The 26,635-nt window shown below is 40.6% G+C and overlaps 1 protein-coding gene across 1 annotated transcript in view; it reads left to right on the top strand.

Annotated features, from left to right (window-relative positions):
• The window catches only part of LOC100694597 (protein TANC1), a 46,470-nt gene that overhangs the window by 12,035 nt on the left and 7,800 nt on the right, over positions 1-26,635 (top strand). Inside the window, exons 8-20 of the mRNA XM_003445789.5 lie at positions 7,562-7,678; positions 9,596-9,886; positions 10,650-10,777; positions 14,504-14,735; positions 15,489-15,655; positions 18,403-18,711; positions 21,997-22,197; positions 22,355-22,458; positions 23,259-23,367; positions 23,704-23,826; positions 23,934-24,170; positions 24,463-24,672; positions 24,882-24,963. Coding sequence (XP_003445837.2) covers positions 7,562-7,678; positions 9,596-9,886; positions 10,650-10,777; positions 14,504-14,735; positions 15,489-15,655; positions 18,403-18,711; positions 21,997-22,197; positions 22,355-22,458; positions 23,259-23,367; positions 23,704-23,826; positions 23,934-24,170; positions 24,463-24,672; positions 24,882-24,963 — 2,310 coding nt within the window. The remainder of the gene's footprint in view (positions 1-7,561; positions 7,679-9,595; positions 9,887-10,649; positions 10,778-14,503; positions 14,736-15,488; positions 15,656-18,402; positions 18,712-21,996; positions 22,198-22,354; positions 22,459-23,258; positions 23,368-23,703; positions 23,827-23,933; positions 24,171-24,462; positions 24,673-24,881; positions 24,964-26,635) is intronic.

Below are 26,635 nucleotides of genomic sequence, written 5' to 3'. Positions count from 1 at the left end.
TGAGATAAACAGGACACTTTTGCTCAGAGAACTGCTGCTGTAAACCAGTGTAAATCCTAGAGAATAAAATCCAAATAGATCAGCAGATTCTGAAATACTCAGACCAACAGCAATGCCACATTTTGAGGCACTTAAATCACTTTTCCTACTCATTCTCATGGTCAGTTTAAACTTCAGCAGGTCATCTTGACCACATCTACGTGATTACATGCCCCGACTTGCTGCTATGTGATTGGCTAATTAGATTTGTGGCTAAACAAGCAGTTGAACAGGTGTACCTAAAAAAGTAGCTGGAGAATGTGTAGATTTGAAGTAGCATAATAGCTTTAGAAATTAACAAAGTTGCCAGTGTTGTAGCAGGCGCATAAATGCGTGCAGCTCTCTTTCATTTTACATGGATCTTGCTGTCTTATGCTGTTGAAGGTCCATCATTTCAGACGAGAGACTCCTAGAAAACAGCTAGAAGCATCAAACTTTAGATCGTGAGTTGGTTTATATCCACAGCTGGTTATAAATCTGTTCTCATCGCAACACAGAGTTTACTGTAAACATCTATTCTGTGAAACTGTAGAGAAGTGTGTGTGTGTGTGTGAGGCAAGTCAATATGCATTTGTGATTTTTAGAGAGGTCTCATTGTGTAACCCTGGCAAGTGAACACATGCAAACTGTCTGTTTTAGACTCTCTGAAGTTTATGGAGCCGTGTTAGTACTGAAATGTGGACCTAAGGAGCAGCTTTGGGTCTTGTCCTGTAGTTTGATTAGTTTTCAGCAGCGTAAGTGGGAGTCTTATGTCAAAAGTTTGAAATTTGTTCAGTCTCCAAATCATTCATGCTTAAAAAAAAGCTGAGTAACTCACAAACACAAGAGACATCTGTAGACAAAAACAGAAATTGTATCTTTCCTGTGCCCATGCACGTCTGGCCTGTGCACCACTGAAAGTGATATCTAAATGCTGCTAGGTCTGACCTGACCTCTGTGATTTCTGCTCATTCAGACATGATGATAAAGTTAATGGATAGTAGTGCACGACTGATAGAAGCTACAAAAAATGTAAGATGCATTGTGTGTAATGAATATGAGGTCCATCCATTAATGTATGCAAAGCAGCAAGATTTAGTAGCAGCAGAGCATCACGTAGCAAAGAAATGAAAAGAATATGTAGATTACAGTCTGGGCGTATATAATCAGATCTATCCCAGTGCAGATGCTAATGTTTAATTGTGCAATTAGCCCATACATAATTTAAAGTCCAAACCAGAGCTAAACTTTATCACCATTTGTGACCATCTATCTGTTCCTATTAATGTGATCCCAGAGAGAATTTGCAGAATGGATGAATGGAGTAACTTCTCACACATTACTAAGAAAAATGCTGATTCTAAGAAGCAGGAGTGCAGGCTAGATTCAATAAGAGTTGGCTGCTTCATTAATCTTCTGGTGGACTAAAACTGCCGCCATTTTGGTGGGCAGCGCTAAAGTAGTTTGCTTTTTTGTTGCAATATCGGACACTAAAGATGTATGAATGAATTAGCTGCATCAACTACTTGTGCCTTCAGTAAATTTCCCAGGTACCTGTCTCTTCTTAACACGTAGTCCACGCTTTTAAATGTGGTTGAAGATGCTTTAGTGGCAGCGTATTAGAGTTCTTTGTTATATGAGAGATTAATACTACTGGCTAACAAGGATACTGGAGCATCATGGTTACGATAACAGAACAGTAGGACGTCTTCTGAAGCTGGAGGGATACTAGGAGAGTACATCCTGTGCTGAGGATAGTGCCTTACTTTACTGTCGTTTTTTTTCTTTTTTTGGAGAGTGATCCAGATCCCCACTTTAAAGACTTTTTCTTCTGCCAGCGCACTGCCTCTCTGCTGAGCTTTCTAATATGCAGCCTGGTAGCTTTTGCTTAATGTTGCAGTGAGCAGGCAGTTAGCTTAGTTTGGCCAAAAGAGTGGAAACAAGGAGAAACAGCTTGTGTGGCTCTTTCAAAAGTGAGACTATTTACAGCATCGTGGTTCATACTTGAGGTTGATCGTTTTCAGCACCATACTAAATCCTCTCTGACTGTGTAAATTTCTAAGTTTCCTTCCTTCCCTTCCCCCCTCCTTGCCATGGGTGGTACTGAAGAGTACATTTGCCTGTGGTTCTGGGTCAGGTTTGTTAGCTGGGCACGTTTTTACAAATTTGGAAAAGAATCAAGGTCTGATTGCAAAACGTGTTTAAATCGGCCTCTTAGAATGATATTAAAACTCCAGATCATTTTTTTTTTTCACCTGTTATTTTTGTTGAGAAAAAAAAACAAATATTCACACAATTATTTTTGGGGGGAATTGATAAAACTCTTAATCTGGCAAACAAACAAACAAACAAACAAAAAACGTTATATGATGTTTGTGTAATTTATCTAAAAAAGAGTGTAAAAATAACAGTTCACTTTTGTATTATGGGTTAGATGATGGTCTTCACCAAGATATAGTCGAGCACATGACTCACTATAAAATGGCTTTTTTTTTTTTTTTACATTTAACATTTACATTTTATGAAATAGATCGTGCTTTGCAACGGCACCCAGCACACTTCTTCCCTTCCTGTTCATAAAAGTCTTGTCTTGCTGGGCAGTGAGGGTCCATAAATTGGATTCAGACTTCATGCTCTGCCTCTGAAACAATCTTTACTTAAATATGACTGTTTCAAAAATTCATATTGGGAAAATGAGAGAGAATGCCGTAACAGATTTTGGATTTAACATTAACAGAAACTTGGTCTTTCTAAGAAGCTGAATTTGAATTTGGTACATGGTGTCATACCTGGGGAATATCACACTGAAGTTGGATGAAAATGTGTTGGGTTTTTTTCAAGTATTCAAGCTTTAATATCAGTGAAACCGGTAACCTGATTTGAACCGTTTTAAAGAATGTTATGTTGCTTGTATATGAGAACCCGTATATAAAGTATCAGTCCCCTACCTGCAAAACTGGACTTCCTACAGACCTCCAAATCATCTCTCAGAGATCAGAGATCCAAATATTTTATCCAGATATTTTAGGGACTTCAAGCATCCATCATTCTGTGTTAACTTCAGCTGCACTCATGAGAGTCCATATTCACAGAGCCACAGTACCTAAAAGATTTGAAGGACCTAACTGAAGCAGTTTTCCAGATAATGGAATTTTTCAAATAGCCCCTGAAAAAAAAGACATCTAAAACCAGCTCTGCCTTCATCTCTTGAAATTGAGAAAACTAATGAGAGGAGGGACCTGAAATCTTTTCTTAAAAACTACTACCATGTGCATCTTTACCCTGGATGTTTTTTTCCAGGAAAATCTGTAAGATACCTTGGGAGGCATTTGGCGAACACACATAGAATGACCCATTTACATTTTCAATTAGAGAGGTTCAGAGGTGCTAGTAGTCTGCTTTAGTTACTGTTAATAAACAACATTAAAAAAACTGAAAAAACAAAGGAAAACAGCTGGCTTGGCTGTGTTCAGTCATTCTTTTTTAAGTCTTTATTAAAAACCTATTTTTATTCCCTGGCTTTTAACTCTGTGGGTAACTGATTGATTTTTTTGTTATTGTTATTGCTATGTCTGTTTTTTATCACTATGTGCATATTAGTATTGTACAGCACTTTGGTCTACCAGGTGTGTTTTTAAAGTGCTATATAAATAAATGATGATGATGATGATGATGATGATGATGATGATGATGATTCTGATGATCTAACCATGTCCCAGCTGTAGATCTTGGGCGGTTGGACCAAAAATGGGTGTCGCTGCCTTGGTACCACTGTATGTGTGCATATTTCCTGATGTCATTCCTTCACAACACCCTCCTGCTCTTCCTCCTCCATCACTCAGGTCATGAAAGGCAGCAGCTAAGGATCGCCTGCATGTCATTCAGATTTACACATGTGTTTATCCATGTCTTTGCATTTAATGAATAGTTGTTATTATTCATCTCTGGCTATCTTCCAAGTCACAGCAAATGGCCGCCCCTCCCTGAGCCTGGTTCTGCTGGAGGCTTCTTCCTGTTAAAAGGGAGTTTTTCCTTCCTACTTTCGCCAAGTGCTTGCTCATCTGATTGTTGTTGTTGTTTTTTGTTGGTTTTTTTTATTATTATTATTGTAGGGGTCTTTACCTTACAAGATAAAGCACCTTGAGGCGACTGCTGCTGTGATTTGGCGCTATATAAATGAAAGTAATTTGAATTGAAATATCAGTCTTAAGTTTGTCATGTCCATGGCCAAGTTACATCAAGAATTTGTGACTTCATAATTGGCTGACAAACTTGATATCAGAGAAAAATCCTGTGAAAATAATTTAAACCTGGCATGATATTTTCTTCACAGATTTATTTTATTTTCTGCCAGAAAGCAATTAAGAGTATCGATACCTTTAGGGTTGAAAAGGCTTTTAAATGGGTTCTAATGAGCTGCTTGTGATTAAATTGTGTAAGTAATGCCATCAGGGATACTGGAGGCTTGACCTTTAAAGTGATGAAGGATCAACGGGGGCTATGGGGTAATCAGCTAGACTTTCATCAACAGGGAACATATAGATGGTCAGTGAGTGTGAGATGGGTTGACCTGTCAAACTGTCCAAGAGTCTCTGTGTCAAACTGGCTGAAAAACATGTTTTAACTCTTTAACTGTGTCCCCTCAGCCATTTGGCCTGGTTGTCTTTAGCCAGCAGTCTTTCTCATCCCACTCCCACACCTCCTTCACACTGTTTTGCTGCAGACTGTGCTCCATCCTCTTGCTGTGGATGTTCTTTCAATCCTCAGTTTTCGCCACTTGTGTTCTTGCTTGATATTTACAGTCATTTTATGCATGTTCTTTGTCCTGAAAGCTCCCTCCCACTTCTGAAATATCTCATGCTGTACTCTTTCACAGTATATTAACGGCTCATCCCCCACACAACTTTCTTTTATCCTAAATGCAGAGTTCACACCGCGATTGATATTTGTTGATCCAGAAAGCCCATCATTGTTTACTAGGGAGTCCAAAGAACAGGTTATATGTGTTTTTGATGAGCCTGTAAATTAGAATATCAACAGGCCTCGGCAGCTTTCACCCACACTCGCTCGCTCACTCTGCTGCTGCAGGCTGATGGACACATGTAGAGATAGTAAACGTGTCAGAAAGGGATCTGATCAGCCAAGTGTGAGCTGTATCTACTGGAGTATTTTCAAAGAAGCAAGTTCAGTGTGTCTTTCTCGCTGTTCCACAGAAAGCAAAGCGAGCGATGGTGCGGCAGAATGACATGCAGTAATGCAAGATGCAAATATATTTTACATTGTGTGGCCCATGTCTGAGTGTAGAGAAGTTTTTGATTGGTTGTGTTGAAGAATACTGCAGCCAGGATCTTCAGGATGTGATTAAAACTTCTGCTTTAAAGCCTGTCAGCCCATAACAGTGCAGATCTATGCTGATATGCTTTCTCACATGCTCTGAGATTACCAGTGATTTCATTTAATGTTATTACACGATTATAGGAAGTCACTGTCTTGCCCACTGCCTAATTTATTGGTCTGTGTACAGTGTGCAACGTGACTTGAGCCTTTTTTTTTTTATCCCTCTCCAAAGGGATTAGAGACAGCAGTAATGCCAGATTTTCAGATTTTACAGAGGATTTTTTTTTTATTTGCCAATAACAAAGAGCAATGAATGAATGACATGAACCCGTCTGCTACTCATTGAAAATAAACTCTTAAAATAACAATGGATTCATTTCCAAAGCCATAAAATATATATGCTATTTATTCCTCCAATAGCAGACAAACCAATAATATAAATAGGAGCAAAAAAAAATACTGCATAGAAACAATATTGGAAGAAGGCAAAGGTCGAGCACAAGCACTTATGCCTGCAGTGGCTGTAATCTAGTTGATTTCCTGTCTGGATTTGTCAGCCACTTGGATTAAACGGCCTGATGTTAAAAGTGAAAAATAGAACTAGGAAGAGCTCGAGATTAGGCTGGAACAGATTCTTCCCTTTTTTCTCTCCAGCTGCTCTAAAAACAGACAAAAACCAGGCTTTACACTGCACTATTTTAATTATTTTTTTAATTAAGCAACATTAAGTGAGTTACAGAAATGTGCAATTAATTATTAAGTTTTGCAATTTATAAGGATAAAATATTTTCAAGTATGTGAAACGCTTACTTGCCTAGATGTAGTTTGAAAGTGAAATTATTTGCAGGGACAGGACAGCAGACGCTAATAACTATTTGCTTTTGCTGGCACTCGAATACGTTAGTATTGTTTTTTGAGATGCGAGACAGATTTTGTTGTTCTGTTTTTTGCTTTAATTGCAGAATCCACTCCAAGTGACTTTATTTTTCATGAGATTAATCATCCTTTGTGAGGGTCTCCAACAGTTCTTGTACTGTAAGAGACCCTCACTCTTACACTTAAAGGATGCAAGGGTCTTTCACAGTCCAAGTAATGCAAATGTCATATTCAGGTGATTTATGTAAATCTGTGTGCTTATGTTCATGCAGACACTGCACTGTAAGGGCATGCTTCCTCCAAACTTCCTCCAAGTGGACCAAAAAGTAGCATAATTAGAACAAGTCAAAGTCCCTGATGTCTGCAGCTGTGTGCATATGCAAGGTAGTATATGCAGGCACTACCAGCGAAAACATCTCATATGAACATATATATATTTTGCTTGTGTGTCGACTGGTTTTCTGCTGCTGGACTGAAACGTGTAGGGATGTTAAGAATTATTCTCTCCTTAAATCCATCAGAAACCCTCAAGCTGCTTAATGAACTCGGTTGTGACTTGCAGTCGAGTTCATTTGGCAGCTCTCGAACAGAACTGCTTCACTGACAACAAGAGGTACTATTTATTAATGGACTGTTGTGTCAGATTGCATTACAGTGTGCTAGGTCTTCTATTTCTCTTGTTTCTCTGTTAATAATGAATAGTGATGTATCACAAATACACTGTTTATGTGGGAAACCAAATTTAAGGAACTGCAAAGCGCATACTTTCTTGTGTTTCACAGTGGACTAAAGACTAAATTTCTCAGAAACTGCAGATGCCTGGCTGACCTGTCAACTCAGTGGTGTGAGTAGGTGGATGGATAGGTGAATGTAGGAGTAAAGAACTCTATCTGTTTTGTTATTTGCCCTTCGGTACAACACGTTCTCAATTGTATGTGTCATGTTGGCTTTTATGTGGCTTATTTGGTCATTAGAGGAATGCGTGTAATCCTGTTATTGACAGCTGATACATTTTTGCATTACAGCCGGCGACGTGTTTCTACTGATTATCACAAATTTGGTGTCCTGACGCGTGAGACACTATGAAACATTTGGTCATTTCAGACTCATGTCAGCTTGATATTACAGGATGTGAGAAGAGCTGTTTTCTTCTCTTCTCTCTTATCTCCTCAAGGTCACTGAGCACGTATCATTAACAGCAAAAATTGTTTATATTTCCTGTCTCCATGGATACAGTAATTGACTGGAGTTTCTGCAGTATGCATGTGCATCTTTACTGGATCTCTCTTTCTCTCGCTGAATTCATCCGCCTCCCATTCTCTCTTTACAGCAACAAGCTCCACTCGACTAGAGGATTTGGGTTATCTGGACAGTCAAAGGGCTACTGGGCACAGAGGCTCTGTCCGCAAACACAACACATCTGGACGCACAAGTGATGACTCCAAAGGTATTTTGTGAGCAAGTACAACTGCATGCAGCATGTAGCCACCATAGACTGCTACTGCATACAACTGGGTTGTGGCTTTTGAAACCAGGAGTGGCCATATTTAGAGAACGAGGAGAGTGGAGTCATCAAGTAATGCTAGCCAATTTAACAAGGTGCTTCAATAGACTAAAGACACACTGTTTGCTAAGTAACTTGTAAATAAAGTCCTGGAAATGTAATGATCATATTTCAAGCAACTTCTTAGGTGTCTATTTAGTATGTTTAACCACAAGCAGTTCATATTATTTGTCAGATTATAGCTGTAATATTTACCCAAAATACGCTCCAACGCCACAAACACAATGAAAATGTCCCTGACTTCAGTTAACCACAGGGATGGCTTGAGGCCTAGCACCAGCCTGTCACTCAGAGCAGTCTAGCCCATTAAGGCATAAAATTAATAAATATAAGTAGATAAGAGCAAAATTAGATGCACACAATAAATTTGTACCAGGCTTTAACGCCCCGGGTTACTGCCTGTAACATCCTTAAGGTCTTTTAAATGATCTCTTTGGACATTGGCTGCTTTTTAAGTCATTTTCAGTACAGTCCTTGCACCTGACCATTTTCAGAGGAATGTTTCTTGTTTGCTAAGCCACTTAAGACTCAACCATGAGTCATTCAAGCATAAAAGGCACCTAACTGCTGAGATAAACCAGTGCTTTCACAGACAACTTAGCAAAACAAAAAACAATTTAAAATTGTATCTTTAGGCACTTTGTTACCACAAAAGCACATCATTTGTCCACATTTTGTTGAATCTATGAAAACAGTTTGACAGGTGTAAAATAGTGTTTTGTTTTGTTTTTTGTGGTTTTTTGCACCGTCAAGGCGATTCACAAAGAGCTTCTGAAAACTCGGCATATCTAAGCAAGTGTGTCCTTAACAAAACTGAAGAAACTGAACATGTTGAGGTGGCAAGTCTAAAAAAAACAAAAACACCTAAAGGCAGCTAAAAAGCATGTGAAAATCATGACCTTAAAAAAAAGAACTAAATTCACCAAAGACATGACACAGGACTTGAGAGATACATCTGGACCTTCAGTTGATTCATCTACTGTTCACTGAAGCCTCATCAGCCTCATGGTCTCAGTGGAAGGTTTGCCAAATTACACAAGAACTGGACCGGTGGAGTGAGGAAATCGAATTTGACTTTTTTGGTTCAAATTGTTGTTAGTATATACGGAGGAGGTCAGCAGAGAGGCTCTGTCATTGTTTGGGAATGCATTTCAGTAAGTGGTCTTGGAGCTCTTACCAAAACTGATTGAATTATGAATACATAAAAAGCGACATTAGATTTTGCTCCATCATGTAATACAATATGGAAAGCATCTGATTGGCAATGACTTCATTTTTCAGTAATGATAAATGATCCCAAACACACTCCCAATGCAGTAAAAGTATACCTGAATAGAAAAACACACAATTAAGCACTATCAGTCATGGATTATCCTTCCCAGACCCTGGGCCTCAATATTATTGAAGCATTGTGGGATCATCTTGGCCGAGAATTTAAAAAAATGAAGCCAACATCCAGCGAACAATTTTGAATTTCCTTCAAGATTCCTGGTGAACTATTCCTGAAGACTACTAAAAGAAATGACAGGAAAACTGTCTAAGAGTTCAGACTGTGTTAAAAAATAAATGCGGCCAGACCAAGACTTTAAGCTCATTAGAATTGTACAAACTCTTGTTTTCCCTAATAAATTCTGTTATTTCTGTTTTCACATTTAAATAAATCAGTGTATATGTTTCCTATTTTCCCACTAACACATAAAGAAATGAGTTGTGGCTCAAGACTTTTGCACAGTACTGTACATAGGGTGATGAGTTCTCACATACTTACTTACTTACCTCGATTGTTTTCTCTCTATCCAGGGCGATTGGTACCATTCAAACAAGCTGACATCATGCTAAAACCGCTTCTATTTGAAGTCCCCGGCATCACCACGGAAACACCTTTCGTTGGCCGGGATTGGCTCTTCACGCGTCTGGAGGAGGTCCTTAGAAAAACACGCAGCTGTGAGGGACGCGGCGCTGTCATTGTGGGTAATGCAGGATCTGGCAAGACCGCCATCATCTGGAGGCTGGTGACGCTCAGCTGTCACGGCATGCGTACATCACTGGGAGGTCCCAGCATCCCTCACAGCCCCGGCTCCTCCCCTAAGTGTAAGAGTCTTCCCTTTTTTTAAAGAAATTCAGAGCACTGTAATTTGTTTTTGTATGCATCCGCAAGGATAATTCATACAGTATCCAGTACAGTCTAGTAAAAGTGCATTTTTTTATTATATATATATATGTATGAAATTTAAGGAAACATCACTTTTTGAGGAGTTGGTAACTAGGTCAAAGACACTTCTTTCAAGTTCTCCCCTGAGGTTTCTCTGCTGATTGCAGTTGTGTAAGGCGAGTGAGGTTGTTGTTTTCCTCCTTTCATGAGTGGCACGGCTCTTTTGTCTGAGGAGAGGAAAAAAGAAAAAGATTTTGCACATAAATGCGCGTTACACACTGTGACATGCACATTGTTTTTGAATCTATGGCACTCCCTGCAATATAAAAATGTCCATATATGCACATTTTGACTGATTTCAGGCTTTTTCTGTTGTACAATAAGAAGCATTGTTAAAATTACAGGCTGAGGAAACAGAGCAGTGTAAAAGAAAAAAGCAGTGTAGCATTCATTTTTCAGCACCGTTGCATTATTTATCCATATCTGCATTGTATGTTGTCATTTTAATTTAGCTTTAAGACAGAGTTAGTTAGCATGAGCTCAGAGAAATGCAGGCTTTGCTCAGTGCCAGAGTTTCCAGTCTTGCTTATGCGCTAATGAATTGCAGCAGTTTAACTGTGTTTCTTTATAGGCTCGTGACATTTCTTTGCTTACACCTGAGAGTTTGTTGTTGTTGTTGTTGTTGCTCTGCATGGTGTGCAGGTGGGGATAGGCAGGGAAAAGCAGCCTCCAAGCAGCCGGCTGATTCCCATCCCAACCAGGGCACCGTTTCAGGCACAAGCGATAGCACACCACTGAGGAAGGAGGCTGTCAGATCCTTGGCTGCCAGGGTAACTCAAAACACACACGAATGCACTTCTAGTACTTCTGTACGTGTGAAGATCCTCAGTTACAAATGTTCCCTCATAGTCCATATTCTAACCTGAAAACAATAGCTCCACACTCCAGGAGTGTGCATTTTTGCTCTCTGGGGGAGTCGGATGACAAGATTGATGCCACTGTCTAACCATAAAGTCGCTGAAGCATAAAAGAGTGGGAAAAAGGGGGAAATGCATAGCGTGACTGTCCCAAAAACTGCCACCTTCTCTCTCTGGTACCTATGATCCACATCACAGTTCATTTCTTTACCAGGTTCATGTGCTATACTGTACAGCCCTATGGCAGACCGCCAACCAGTCCAGGGTGTTGTAGTGCGACTGTGACAGCTTGAACAGGCTCCCGCCTCCCCACAGCGCTGAATAAGACTGGTTATTCATTGCATAATTGTGATTTTTATGTGTTAATATATGTTTTTTTTTTTTTAATTAATTCAGCAAAATTAGCTCAAATGTGTCATATTCAGCAAACAGGTTTGAGACTTGTATCAGTCTTTTCGTCTACCTGCAAGAACACAGGTTCACATTGACACTTGAACCACCAAAACTACTGGCTTGATGCCATCCCCAAGTATGAACTTCAACCTAATTTTAATGTTGGAGGGACCTATAGTTTACCCAGTTTAAATGTGCACAGTTTTACTCCCCTAGTTCCCCTAATCTCATTCTCTCTATCCAGTAAAGGCAAAAAGCCAAAAACCATACATTTAAATAGTCATAACATTAATTTGAACCCACACGTTATCCACCAAACAAAACATTCTGATGTTCAGGGCTGATGTTCACTCCTGACAATGATAGGAGATTGCATACACATATAGCTGAAGAACACACTCACTTATAGCTATTTATCCTGTTGCTGAGCAGACTGCTGTGACTCACCTGCAGGAGAAAATTACATTTACATCACAGGGATGCCTTTAGAGATATATTATTTTGTCATGGTGCTTTTAGTAGCCCTGTTTTTTCTTCTTGTTGTTGTTGTTTTTTTGTCACTAGATTTGTAAGTATGGTAATATAATGCAACATCTCAAACAGTCCTACGGAGAGCTATGACTGTAAAACAGCCCTTCATAAAAAACATCGAAGCAATAAACACAGAGCAGCATTGTTTTTTTTGTTTTTTAAAGAGCTTTGAAGCTGCACATTTGTGACACAAAATTTTAATGTCAGACTGTTCCTCTCTGTTTTTTTTGAACACACGCAGAACATGCTGCTGACTGCATCACATAGATGACATGGAAGCTTCTAAATTTACTAACTTGGCCTCAATAAGAGTTTCCATGGGAACTAGTCAGACTACTTGTGATGGTGAAGATGTTTGCTCAAAAGTAAAATCATTGATAGCATTATATGTGAACCACTCATAGCCTAGACTGGCGCCTTAACAAGATTGCACATGTTTATGCTTCAGCAAAACAGTTACCGTATATCTGCTGTTTTTAAAAAAACACCTTTATTATTAGTGATAAAATGAATACTTCTTTTTTTTTACAGTATTTAGTGTGTTTTAGAGAAACTATGTCATAACTCAGCCACCTTTAGGATTTCTGGATACATTTATTTGTGTTTATATTTCATTATATTGTGTACTTATATTGTTTGATGCATTTTTTGATTTCCTGTGCAGATAAGCGGATAATACAGTCTGAATACACTGAACTGCATCTGAATCTGTGCTGTAGTGTCGTTCCCTTTCCCGCAAATTGCGAGTCAGTCAGTTTTGACACAGTTTAAAGAAAAGTGCACCACTTTTCAGTCAAAGTGAAAATCATAGATGTACATACATAGCTGCCCACACTCAGCAGACTCGACTCTTTAAGCGCCTGAAGGGTAGATGTACATACATTTGTTCTGAAATCACAAAGAAAAGACACTTGTTTTAATTTCAGATCATGGCTCGTATTCACCACAGTCAGTTTATTTCTTTAGTTTCAAAATATTTAAGATTATTGTTTTCTGCATAGGAATTGACTTTTTATGATTGCAATTAACCAAAATACAAGATATGAATAAATAAATGCATAAGTAATAATCTTACTATACACTTAGCATCTTACTATATCGATCTGGATGAAACTTGCCTAGAGTACCAGGATTATCAACATCTATATAGCTTTGAAGATTTTTTTTTATAACACTCACAATTTGTATAAATTATTTAAATTATGTGTAGCAGTTGACATTGTGTGTACGTTGGTCTTTGTAAACACATTTTGCTAAAGTACCTTTAGTGCAGTGGCACTGGGGATGTTGTCATGCACATAAGTGTTCATCAAGCAGTGACACTAATAGTGCCTGTAATTGATTACTTGGTCTCATACAGTGAAAATGTAGCTTGCAAAGAAGAAGAGCAATAAATGTGTTTTTATTATTTATTTGTTTAATGTTTATGAACAGCTGTTTTTGACATTTCACTATATACAATGATTTAATAAAGAGCAACAGAATAGCATGATAAATTAACATACACGTCTTTGTTTTCATACATAAGCAAAGCGAACAAGTGTGAACTATACGATAATAATAATGTAGGTACAGTTATATTGAATATATTTTTAAGTACAGATACAAAATGAATCCCTGCTTGCGTGTTCGTCTTTTCTTCAAAGTTTTCTGTGTAATGGATGTTTCTGGGCTGAGGAGCCTATGGGCCACAGGTGTATAGCCCCCAGCCAATAACAGCATGCAGGGTGTGAGGACATGGTGACCGGGTTAAACTGCTGTTTCTATGTCTTCTCTCTCTTGTTCTATTTATCTGTATGGGGGAAATATGCTCTTGCTCTATTCTTGCAAAAATTAACCACTTCTGCTCTCTGTTTCTCATTCAGCCAATTTTGAATACAGTATATAACCAGTAACCCACAACGAATACGTATTGCACAGATAGTGTACAGAAACTGACGAGATGCCTCAGGGGTGACAAAAATGGCCAGGAGAGCTCGAAAGTTTTTAATAGTGCAAAAATGTTGAGATGTGAAGTTTTTCTTTGGAGTAATGTTTTTGAAAAGTTCTGGGAGAAAAGGCTGAGGTTTGCCAAATTACACAAGAACGGGAATGAGTGTAGTCATTTTCCGTCATGACATTTTTGGTTCAGTAGAAGCATATCTGGATAAAAACAAACAAACAAAAAAACAAAAACAAAAAACAGTGGGACACAGTCAGTCATGGATTGGCCTCCCCAGAGCTCAGACCACAACACTCTAAAAGCAGTGTGGGATCATGACAGAGAAGAGAACAAAAGGCAGAATAATTCATAAGAGAGCTTTGAATTTCCTTCAGGAATACTCCAGAACTATTCCTGAAGACTACTTAAAGAAATGGCAAGAGTGAGCCTAAGATGTCAGGCAATGTTGAAGAATAAAGGTGGTCATGCCAAATATTGACTTTCAAGCTATCAGGGAAAACTCCAGTTTCCCTGATAGCTATAATTCCATGTCTGCACATTTCAATAAATCAGTGCACCTATTGCGCATTTAGCAAGATATAATAAAGAAATGAGGGGTAGCTGAAGACTTTTCTTTTTTTTTTTACAGTACTTATTTGTTCATTAAAACAAGAACCAGCTTTCATCTACGGTTCCATCTCATGTTTCGGCTCTGTGCACTTCTACTTGTTTGTGAGATAAACAGATACAGATTGCAGCATTTGTCACTTTCACCTGCTTCTCCCTCCTTCCAGGTGGTCGCCTACCATTTCTGTCAGGCCGACAACACATACACGTGCCTGGTGCCGGAGTTTGTGCACAGTGTCGCCGCCCTGCTGGCCAGAGCGCCACAGCTCGCCCCATACAGGGAGCTGCTAATACAAGAGCCTCACCTACAAAACACGCTGAGCTTACGTTCCTGCGTTCAAGACCCCATTGCTGCCTTCCGAAAGGGTGTCCTAGAGCCCATAGCCAGCCTGCGCAAGGGTAATTACACACATACGCACACACTCCAAGATCAATGGGATTTAAACATTAAAAGACATTTTAAGATTAAAATAGCTTCCGTTTCAGGGTGGGCTCTTAATGACTCCATGATGGGCTCATTGATGATTTTTCCTAGTTAAGGTCAACGATTTGAAACGCTGTAGAGTGTGTAACTGATTCTTGGTCATTTACATGAGGATGTTATTTTGTCTTTGTGATTTGGGGTTCCAAGGTCACAAAATACTTAGAAAAGGCTTTGAATGTTAGGGTTAGGGTTTCTCGTGATACAGTCAATCAGATAGATGGATGTGTTATTATGGCCGGGACCTCCATCCAGTCTGAGTAGAGAAGTGTTTTTCTTATTTTCTTTATTTCTTTTTTTTTGTCTGCTCCATCTCTATAAACCAGGTTGGAAAAATGGAGAGCACTTGTGTGAATGTGAGTGTACTAGACCTAAAAGCCTTGCAGATCTTTTTTTTTTTTTTGACAGCTTAGGTGATGCAAAATATGATGGATATGTCCTGTTTCAAGCTAATAAACAACAATGGCCTCTGACCCCTTTCTGTACAAAATAATCAGCATAGGCAGGTGGTAATTTTCTCAGCATATCCTGTGCTGCAAAACCAGGATGCACCAGTCTTCTTCATACGCGGCATAAGTCTTTCTTAGAGTTTGTATTTTGTGGCCTTTGCAAAGTTAATGATATAGACACTGTTTTATTATTTACTCTCTCTTTTTTATGTGTGTAATCAGAACGGAGGCTACCTGAAGAAGACTACATCATTTTGGTTGACAGTCTAAATGAGGCTGAATTTCATAAGCCAGACTACGGGGACACCATAGCCACCTTCATCACCAAAATAATCCCCAAATTCCCCCACTGGCTTAAGTTGGTGGTCACAGTCAGGACAGGCCTCGTGGTGAGTGAGAATATTTATGTCTGAAACACAGCACATGTCACACATTTTCCAACTTATCTCAGGTGGGGTAGCTGTAGCTCAGGAGGTAGAGCAGGTCATCAGGCTGGGGTCTACCACACCAGGCAAAACCCCAGGTGTGCAAAGATGCCCCTGAGACAATCCAGCACAAATCAGCAGGGTACAAGATGCTAGCAGGCAGGGTATACATGGAATGCCATAATCAAGTGGCCGGCATAGTATGCAGGAACATCTGTGGCGAGTATGGCCTGGAAAGTAAAAATGGGATGCGCGTCCTAGAGTGGCCGAGAATGACCGAGCTAAGATCCTGTGGGACTTCCAGATAAAGACGGACAAACTGGTGACGGTTAACCAACCGGATATAGTAGCGATGGACAAGCAGAGGAAGACGGTTGTAGTGATTGATGTAGCTATACCGAGTGAAAGCAACATCAGAAAGAAGCAAGATAAGTAGCTTGAGAAGTACCGAGGGCTGAGAGAGGAGCTCGAGAAGTTTGGAGGGTGAAGGCAACAGTGGTCCCAGCACTCGGGACAGTGACCCCTAAACTGTTCAAGAGGCTCTAGAGATCCCAGGAACGACATCCGAGATCTCTGCCCAAAAGAACGCAGTCCTAGGAACAACAAAGATACTACGCAGAACCCTGAAGCTCCCAGGCCTGTGGTAGAGGACGCAAGCTTGAAGGATAAATACTGGGGAAAAAGTGGGAAATTCTTTTTTTAAACAAGAATATTCTCAGAGGTCTTAAATGTTTAGTGACTCACGACTTACTTCAAAACAATACTCTGGCAGTAATAAATGACCACAAGCCAAGAAAGTTTGGCAGGGCCTGGCTATCAGACATCTGTGTTTCTCTCCTTGGCCCCACCCGCTCAGTGATTAGGATGATATCATGCATATAAAAATAGTTTTGTAAGAGTATCACAGTGGCTGAGATGAATAGGCAATATATCTATAGCTATATGTATACATATATATTATATATATTGGGTTGTTCATTTTCTTATTCTATTTTTTTATTGCCTCGAGTTTGTGGAATAATATGTGTGTGTCTTTGGATGAGAGGGTCTAGAGAGACTGCAATTTACACAATTAACAATCATCCTGTTTCTAATAAGACTCTGAGATCATAAATAAAGTGACAAGTACCATAATTGTCCCATAGTTTACTATGCAAGTGGACCATTAGAAATAATGCAGCATGAGGAACATCTGCTTTGGCTTCACTTTTCAAACCTGGAGGCTACATTCATTTTTAAAAAATATCCAATCTATGGTGACACCACTGGAACCAGTTTAATTAATATTTAAATGGGTGTACCTCACTATTCATCAAGCTTTAGCTGAAAAAAGGCTTCATCCTTCTTGATCACTCCGTGAGCACTTCTGATAACATGTATGAAAGTATATTTATAGACATTTACCAGGTACTGTATAATTGCTAAATCTTACTGTGAAGTATCACAGCTGCTGTTTCTGAAAAACAGATGTTGCTTTTGAATAATTTAAAACTTATTTTTGAATACTTCAAATACAGTTCCATGTGTCTCGTTTGTAGCAGGATGCGTTGTGTGTTTTACTTGTTACTGATCAGGCGAGAACTCTTTAACTTAAATTGCACAGAGGCAGAAATCTCCTAACCTATGCAAATCGAACTATTTATATATCTGGCAGTGTGAGTTATTTTCTGGGTGAACTAACTTTTTAGATTTCACCTTGGCTCACACTACGCAAATGACAGAAGTATTACCAAATCCTGCTTCTTTTGTGTTTGCTCCCTGTACACACTGTGTAGTTTGATGTTGTGCTTTCACTGCGTTTAGTATAGACAGTGTGACGTTTGGCACGGTCGGTCTCTCCCGTCTGATGTATTTTCTCAATCCGGTTGGTAATCCCACCAAACAGCGGACGCATCTGTCCAATGCCAAAGCCAAGCCTCCAAATGCTGCGAGGATTATGCCTTGAATGGATGGTAATACTACTGGGAGTCTGCTGGGAGTCTGGAGCTTGACAGCCAGCCAGTCGGTTGCATAATTGGATTAGTGTTTGGGAATACACAAAACACATTCGGGGTCATTTTCTTCATGATTCACTGAAAGTCAGTGAGCATTAAATATCAAAAGTTAGGGATGAACAGTACCGCTGTTAATTCTGCTCCTGCGGTGTCCACACTTCCTACATGGATCATGATTCTCCTCTCTTTTTACCACTTCAGCCATTTCACAGGAAGAGCTCGCTCTTGTATGGCAACCTGAATATTTCGCAGTGAAGTGTTGTGAAGGGGTTAAGTGAAGCACTGTCCGCGATCACATGTCCGCTGCTTGTCGTTGAACCAAAATGTCAGTGATGGTTAATGAGGAACTGAGCTGCAATAACATGGATTTTTTTTCTTTTCTTTTTTTTTTTTTTTTTTGATCAGTCATAGCTGGTTTTGGCCGGTGTTGAGCAGCTGAGGATGGCAAGCGAGGAGATGAAATGCGAATCTGAGAGATGCCTGTGAGCAATGTTGGAGCTTGAGTCATTGTCACAGTATTTACTGTACTGTATCCCATGGCTCTGTGTGAGTCAGAGGCAAGAGCATCTGAGGAATGGGTCCTGATTTTGGTGCTTTAAATGTGTCCTTTGCTAATACACCTAAGACTGCAGCTCTTTAACTGTTGAATTGTGCCTTTCGTGTGGTATCATTTGCTACAGCATATCAGCAGTAATTTAACTGTTTCTTCTCCTGCAGGATATCACCACGCTCCTTCCGTTCTCTGGTATTTCGCTGGACATCCTGCCAGACAGCAGCGATCTGGGAGCCGACCTGAGTGACTACATCCATCACCGGGTCAGCAGCAGCACCCAGATTGCCGCTAATGTCACCACACCAACAGGTTCTGCCCCTGATCCTCTGCTCCTGAGCAAATTCAGCAGCCATCTGTCAACACGGAGCCACGGCTCCATCCTCTATCTTCAGCTGACCCTGGATCTGTTCCACAAAGGCCATCTGGCACTGAAGGGAGGAAACTACCTGGTCGTGCCTGTCTCTCTGTCAGAGGTCAGACATGTAGAGCATTGATTTCTAAAAATGCTGGTGCTGCATTGTTTGAAATGTCTTACTGAAGGGTACCCGGAAGCTCTACTAATGTGAGAGTGCAGAACAGCAAAGTACTGGGCAAGCATAAATAGCCCAAGCGTGCGCCGAAGTAGTTCACATTAGCCTAAAGTAATGGATAAATCTCCCTGTAAATCAAATAGGAAATAAACATTAGCTGTTCTTAAAGTTCTGCTTTACAGCTTATCAGTGCATACACAGGGGTACAGTTTGTGGTGAATACGCTCTTCAACATTATCTTTAGACTAATATAAACTCTAATATGATGGTGGCCGTCTTGCAGTCTGTCATGAAATCGCTCGCTTCTCTCAGGGTGCAAAAAGCTTTTCTTGTTGCTGGAAACCTAGCCAGCTAGCTGTCTGGTGACCATGGAGGATTATCTCAGCAAGTCCTATAGAGTGGAAGTGAAAGTGTCTTAGACCGGCATACTTCTTAATGGTCTGTAGGGGCTGACCCTTTTTTCAAAAAGACTTCCATTTGTATAAAAATCTGTCGAGAAACAATCCTCGGTTCCTTGGGATGGGTATCGTTTAGATTTTAGTGGTACTGGTTTGGTACTTTGAATTAATAACAAAATTAAAAGGATATCAGATCAGAGATAATTTTCTCAGGTATCATCTGTCCAGGATGCTCAAAAAACGGAAAAAATTACATTTGATGTATTCCATCCATCCAAAACAAATGAAGTCTATATTAGCATATGCAGTATGCAAGAATTAAAAACCTCCACCTTGAACAGATGTTCAGCACTTTTTCTGACAACATTTACTGTGCTGTAATATTACTTTGACTGCAGCCTCCAAATCACTGAAACCGAGATTGGGAATTAGGAGCAACAATCAGATGTTTTGACCATCTCAGACTTAAAGCACGCACCCATAGCAGTCAGTTATTTCAAACCAAGTGACCTGTGTTCATATTTTAGATGAGATACCCAGTCATTTAGATATTTATCTGTGTGCGTCAGACTGCTAGCATAACATACCTGAAGCAATGGCAGATAAACCATAAACTGTATTTTTTCATCTGCGTGTGATGGACTTCTGCTAAATGTTTCAGTGGACTGCTCGTGCTTTTGCTTTTACAAGAAAAAGACCTGTTGGATTTGTGGCCATGAGCAGTGTCAGAATCAAATCTAGCCAAGCGCAACCACACATCACACACCTTTGAGTGTTTAATTCTCTCTGCCATCTTCACAAAGAGTGAGGATGCCCCTTGCACGGAGCCTCAAACAAAATGTCTGCAGTACCAGCAATAACATCAGAGCTTAGTGATTTTTCAGTCTTTAATAATTTAGCCCCGGGGCCAGTTTGGTACCTATGCCTATTTGTGACCATAGCAAACACTTTTCCAGGGGCGCTGATGGAACAACAGGCAAGGCAGGCAACTGCTTGGGGCCCCAAGCCAGTTGGGAGGGGGCCCCCAAGGACCTGACGAACTTTAAACTACAGCAGCAGCAATGTGCAGAATTTTCCCTGACAGTGGTGGAGGCCTGACCACTTAGGTCACACCTGGATCTGCTGACTCCTGCTGATCCTCTTTAGGTCTAACTTTAATAGAGTAGGTTTTTGGATCTGGAGGGCATAGAACAGCCAAGACACATAATTACCATTGGTACAATAAGACCGCTTACATTTCATTATTTTTATTTTTTTTTAACTGTTGGTGTCATAAATAAGATAACAGTGATGATCACTGGTTGGTGGTGTCCCCTACAGCCCCAACAGACTCTAAAGTAGCCGCTGCACTTTCTTGACGATATCGAGGCTCAGTTGCTAGCATCAAGTCATCCTGAAGTTCATCATGTAAATTATGGTCAGAAATGAAGGTGAACCAGAGTCCACCTCTTTCCCTAACGACTTGTAAATGGCAAGTCATTAGCTAATGAACTAATGACTCAGCTCATTGGCTAATGACACGCATTGTGTAGTCTGATTTCAACTGCAAAGGTGGTGATGGAGAAAAGCTCATCTCAAGGCTTCACAGCTACATTTCACTAACCAATGTTTGATGTCATTGCTCCATCTTTCATATACAGTCTATGGTCAGTCTGCTTTGCTAAATCCGTGTCAGGATTATTTGGGATCTTTAGAAAATGTTCTCCCCTTTAAAGGGCTCTAAAAAGTCTGACACTGTAGAATCAGCCAGCATCCGTCACTCCAGCTGGTGTAGTTTGTTAAATTATGCATGACAGAAAAGGTTGTGAACCACAGATGTGGAATAATGTGCATGTCACTGAGTTATCAGTTCAATAAAGAGGTAATTTGCAATTTTTTAATCTTCCAGAGTTAAAAAGACATATTTTACCTGAAGTGCATTGTTGGAAATGTTCTCCTCCTCCACATTTGGGCGAGTTCACAGTCTAGCACTTAACAGTTATCAGTCATCCTGGTGAGCTGTCTGTCGTGAAATGGCATCTCGCTCCAGGCTGAAGTAATAATCACTCTTCATAAAATCTACACACAATTAAGGTACACGGGCAACAACATTCAGGGATGTTTTTCAGGAGGAAGAGGAAACGGTACCCGCACGCTGCTCAAATCAATAAATGAGAAAGTGACAGGAGGCTGAAACTTCATAAAAAGTGCCAAAAATAGCTCTCAGTGACTGAAGTAAAATGACATTTTATTGTTACATAATCGTCGGTGTAAATTCAGGTGACGGATGACTTAGAAATGCAATTACACAAAGACTGGATGATGCCAAAAAAGGAAGCATAAATGTGAGGTAAGGATGCGCAGGCCAAGGTAGTGGATGGCGACAGTTATACACAGAAACAACTGGAGTGCCCGATGAATCTAATAACAATAATAATAATTAACTCTTGAAATACACTGTACTTTTAGCTTATTTTTCCTTTGACTCACACTTACATGTGTTTTCACCATCATGATGTTGCGTGCAATCCTCCGACCGACTTATTAATATTCTGAAGGTGCAAGATGACATCGAATCCAGTACTGCGGAATTATAGAAGCTGTCATGCTGACTAGCTTTGCAGAAGATGTTTATGTTGGTCCTGATAATGTGATTAATATTTACCATAAACCCACCACACAAACATCCAAAGCACATCAAAGCGCTACCTGCCAGCTACATTTTGCCGAACAGTGTTGACGCGATCACAAGCAGAGTTGGCGGATTATATATTTTTAAATTGTTTCATTATTTTAATGTAAAGTAAAGAAAATCCACTGCAAATTATTAACAGCATGTGCTGTCTGTTAGGTGTACCTGCTGATGTGTCGTGTGAGCTTTCCGGATAAAGAGCTCTTTGAGCGGGTGCTTCCGGTGCTAAATGTGGCACTGGCGTCTCTGCACCCACTGGCTGATGAGCAAATGTTCAGAGCACTGAACGCAGGCAGTGTCAAGGGGGAGCTGGAGTGGAAGGACTTCCAGCAGAGATTAGACAGCCTGGCTGAGTTCATGGTAAGATTCTTGATATGGTGGCGTGACGGCGTCCGTAATGAGTCAAACTTTTGTCTGCTTTGAATAATGTGTGAATAAAATGCAGTGACATCTAAGAAGATCTGGATGGACGCTAAGGGAATCGTTTAAGAAAGGTAACTGCCATTTGTGTTCGTAGGTGAGACGCAGAGACGGCACACGGATGCTGTGTCATCCCTCCTTCAGAGAGTGGTTGGTTTGGCGAGCTGATGGAGAAAGCAGCGATTTTCTCTGTGACCCCAGGTGAGACTAAAAAGGTCGTGCAGCAGAGGATTCTTAAGATTCATATATAATAAATCAGTTTAAAATAAAAGAAAATACAGAGCTATGGAAAAGTTAATTGCCTCCTTCCTGACTTCTTTTTTTGTCACACTTGCATTTTGAAACAAATTTTATTATCAGACAACCTGAGTAAATACAAAATGCAGTTTTTAAATTATGATTTATTTTATTAAGTGGAAAAAAAACTATCCAAACCTACCTGACCATATGTGAAAAAGTAATTTGTTAAATCATGGATTAACTGTAATTACCCACATTTTGTAGAAAACTGAATTAAATTTCCCTAGCCACACCCAGGCCTGATTACTGGAAGACCTGTTGAATCGAGAAATCACTTAAATAGAACCTTTATGACAAAATGAAGCAGGTTAAAAGATCTTAAAAAGCAACATGTCCATGCCACAATCTCACAAAATAGCTGAGAAACAAAATCCCAGATCTCTTGTCAGTCTGGAAACGGGTTACAAAGTCGTTTCTAAGGCTTTGGGACTCCAGTGAACCACAGTGAGAGCCATTATCCACAAATGGAGAAAAATTGGAACAGTGCTGAATTTAAAATCATTTAAAAATTGCATTTTGTATTTCCTTGGGTTATTTTTGCTTATAATAAAATTTGTTTGATGATCTGAAACATGTAAGTGGGATAAATATGCAAAAAAATAACAAATCAGGAAGGGGCAAATGCTTTCTCACGGCACCGTAGATTTCTTCGATTAGAACTTTTGGTAATGTATCCTGTTTCTGATTTGTAAATCGCACAGGAGCGGCCACGCTCTCCTGGCATTCATGTTCTCCAGACAGGAGGGAAAGCTCAACAGGCAGCAGACTATGGAACTGGGGCACCACATCCTCAAGGCTCACATATTCAAGGTAATAGGAAATGTGATACTATGTATATAACTTGTTAAGTAGGTTTATGAGCGTAACTGATGATTCCCAAAAGCTTCACATAAACAAGGTCCCATACTTTACTGTGTTTAGCTGCATGGAAACACATGAGTAAGAGTGAACCCAGGTTCCTACTGTCACCCACGCACATTAGCACTACTCATAAACATAAACACCAACAGTGAATATTGAACTGTTTTATGTGTGTGAGCTGCACTCTGCTGCGTTATCCCGAGGGGCGATTCGAATTCTCCATCAGAAAAAAGTTTTTAACTCTCTGCATCTCTCTGCCTGCGCCTCTGTCACACACACTTACAGGGTCTGAGTAAGAAGACAGGTGTGTCCTCCAGCGTTCTGCAGGCCATGTGGGTAAACTGCAGCACCGACAGTTTGTCTGCTGCACTGGCCTCCCTGCGAAACCTATATACACCTAATATCAAGGTGACACACTGCAGTGCTCTATATTTAAATGTTCTCTTTAATTCAAACATATATATAAATATATTTTCATACAAACTTATAACTCGGAACTTCTTTTCATTTTGCAGGTGAGTCGTCTGTTAATCCTCGGTGGCGCTAGCGTGACCTGGTGTACGGAGGTGATAGGACACGCTCCCATCCTGGCTGTGCATGCCCACCTGGGTCATGTAGAGATGGTCGCTCTGCTGCTTGAAATGGGCGCTCCTGTAGATGGTACCACCGACAGCGGCATGACGCCCCTGTGTCTGGCTGCCGCCGCGGGACACACCGACATCGTCAGCCTGCTCTGCAAGAAAGGGAGCAAGGTCAGTGTCACTTCTGTGCCGGGATGAAGACGGACAACTGCAGGCTGGGAGGGCGTAACGGGCATAATTACCGTGAATAAATCAGATTTTAATCTGTGACAGAACACTCTGCCTCTCAGTATCTCTACATCACTGATGTCCGGAACCGCTCCGGTTTTACATTCACCACAGCTCCGGGATCTATTCTAGGAGATGGATGACACAGTGTATATTGGGCTGATCTAGGCCAGCGTATTACAGGCACTAGCCAGGGTCAGTGTTTTAAGTCCTTCTGTGTATCCCTCTGCGCCAGGTGAGCCATGCTGATAAGAGTGGCCAGTGTGCGCTGGTCCACGCCGGGCTGAAGGGCCATGTAGAAATCATCAACATCCTGCTGGGCCAGGATTGGGGAGAGGAGATTCCCACTGACCCGCAGCAGCACCACGGCGGTGAGACTGTGACCGGAAAAACACAGGCGGCACAGCAGGCAGCTACAGCGGCAGCCGGCGTGGGGCACACACAGGTATGTATCAGATCAAGGTCCCGATGACAGAAACATTTTTAAAACTGCTGAAATTCGTCTCTACATGGAACGTGGTGCCTGTCCTTGGCTGATGCAGAGGATTCATTAGATGTGGTTTGTTATTTTCTGTTCAAGGTCTGCGGGTGCTTTGCTCTGTTTTGTGTGCAGCAAGCCAGCAGTAGAGGACTGTAAATTGTGTTTTCTTGCAGGTGGTGAAAAGCTTGCTGGACTTGAAAGATGAACAGCTGGCGGTGCAGATGGACGCTCACGACTCACTCTGGGGAGAAACGGGTGCATTTCTGCTACCACTCAGATAAATTTAGCTTTCTCACCTCTTTCTGTCAATCACTGTGGTTCTAGAGTCATGCTCAAGGGCTTCGGGGTTGCATTTCATGCACATTTCAGCTCTGTGCAGGGGACACACAATAAGCTTACCTGTACGTCAGGGGGGCTGCAGGAGCTCATCTTAACAATATCCATTAGCTGCTTTTAGTTGTATGATTTATTTTTTTAAGATGCTCTGGTTGATATCAAAAAGCGGATTTGATTGTAAATCATGTTTGTTTTTTGGCATAAATGGAGCATCACATTTATCGTCAGATAATCTTATGTCCAGTTGCATTCGTAAAATCTAAAAGCAGCCGCTATTCAATTGTAATACTTTTACCTCTGTCATGGATGTGATAGTGCAGCTTGCAGAATTCTGTTAAGTCCATTTCCTGAAAGCATGTCGGACACACGGCCTGTTTCTGTGCCTACAGCACCATTATGCTATAATTCTATTACACAGTCCCCTGCAGGACCGAAGCAGCAAAAAAAAAGGAAGCACAAAGTACCCTTGTGAACATTCACCTTTGTGTGTGCACTGCTCTGGCTTTGTTTTATGTTTAGTGTTGGGATGATCGGATTAGAGTCCATTAGCAAAGGCAAAGTGGTCATTTGAGGTACATGTTAAAGTCTAATTACTGAACCAAGGATTTCCACTTGTTTGGGGAGTGAGTGATGCATATCACATTTTTCAAATCTTCTTTTTAAAGGGGACCCACTATTCTACTTTCACACTTTAACATTTTAGAAAAAAAAAACACTAAAACTTTATTTATCTTTGATGTGGCATGTGACTGTAGTGGTCAGCACTGCCACTTCACAGCAGGAAGGCTGTGGGTTAGAACTGGCCTTGGCGTGTGACAAAACCCCAACAATCATGAGCGAGTACTTTAGCGACCATGGGAACTCCCTTTTAACAGGAAGAAACCTCCGGCAGATCCAGGCTCCTCCACTTTCCTCCCACAGCCCAAAATATGCTTAATGGACTAATTGGTGGTTCTGAATTAGCCATAGATATGGATGAGTGAGTGTGTGGTTGCCTGTCTCTCTGTGCTGGCACTGTGACCAACCACCAAAACTGCAGGATAGGCTTCAACCCCCACACAAGAAAATGGATGGATCCAAATAAAGCTGTGTGCCTGAGAGGATCATATTAAGGATATCCCCGCTCCCCCAGTGAAATCATAGATAGCCTAGGTAGGCAAAAACTGAATCCTGAGCTTTCAGCCCATAACTTAAAATCTTTGCCATGTTTAACATGAGCATCCACAATTGTAACAGTGCAGAAAATAAAGCAAATTATTTTCTGCACTGGGGGGGGGGGGGGGGGGGGTTCTTTGACTCATATGGCAATAACTCCTCCTTAAACACAGTGTTATATAATAGATTTGTCCACTGAAGCATGTGGACACATTAAACAGAATGTCATTTATCAAGGGTACTTGGAGAATATACCAGTACAGCATCAATACCATGCCTCCATCCCCAGCAGCTCAATTAGCTGAGGGACTTGCATACTGGGGAGGAAAAAAATGGTCAGTGCCCACAGTTTGTCAGAATAACACTGGCTGATTAGGGTGGGGTGCAGATTGTTTGGTGTGTAAGTCATCATTAGAAATAACTGTGCGCTGCTTGC

The sequence above is a fragment of the Oreochromis niloticus genome, linkage group LG1 (genome assembly GCF_001858045.2).
Source record: "Oreochromis niloticus isolate F11D_XX linkage group LG1, O_niloticus_UMD_NMBU, whole genome shotgun sequence".
NCBI lineage: Eukaryota > Metazoa > Chordata > Actinopteri > Cichliformes > Cichlidae > Oreochromis > Oreochromis niloticus.
This window is presented reverse-complemented; position numbering and strand designations above follow the sequence as displayed.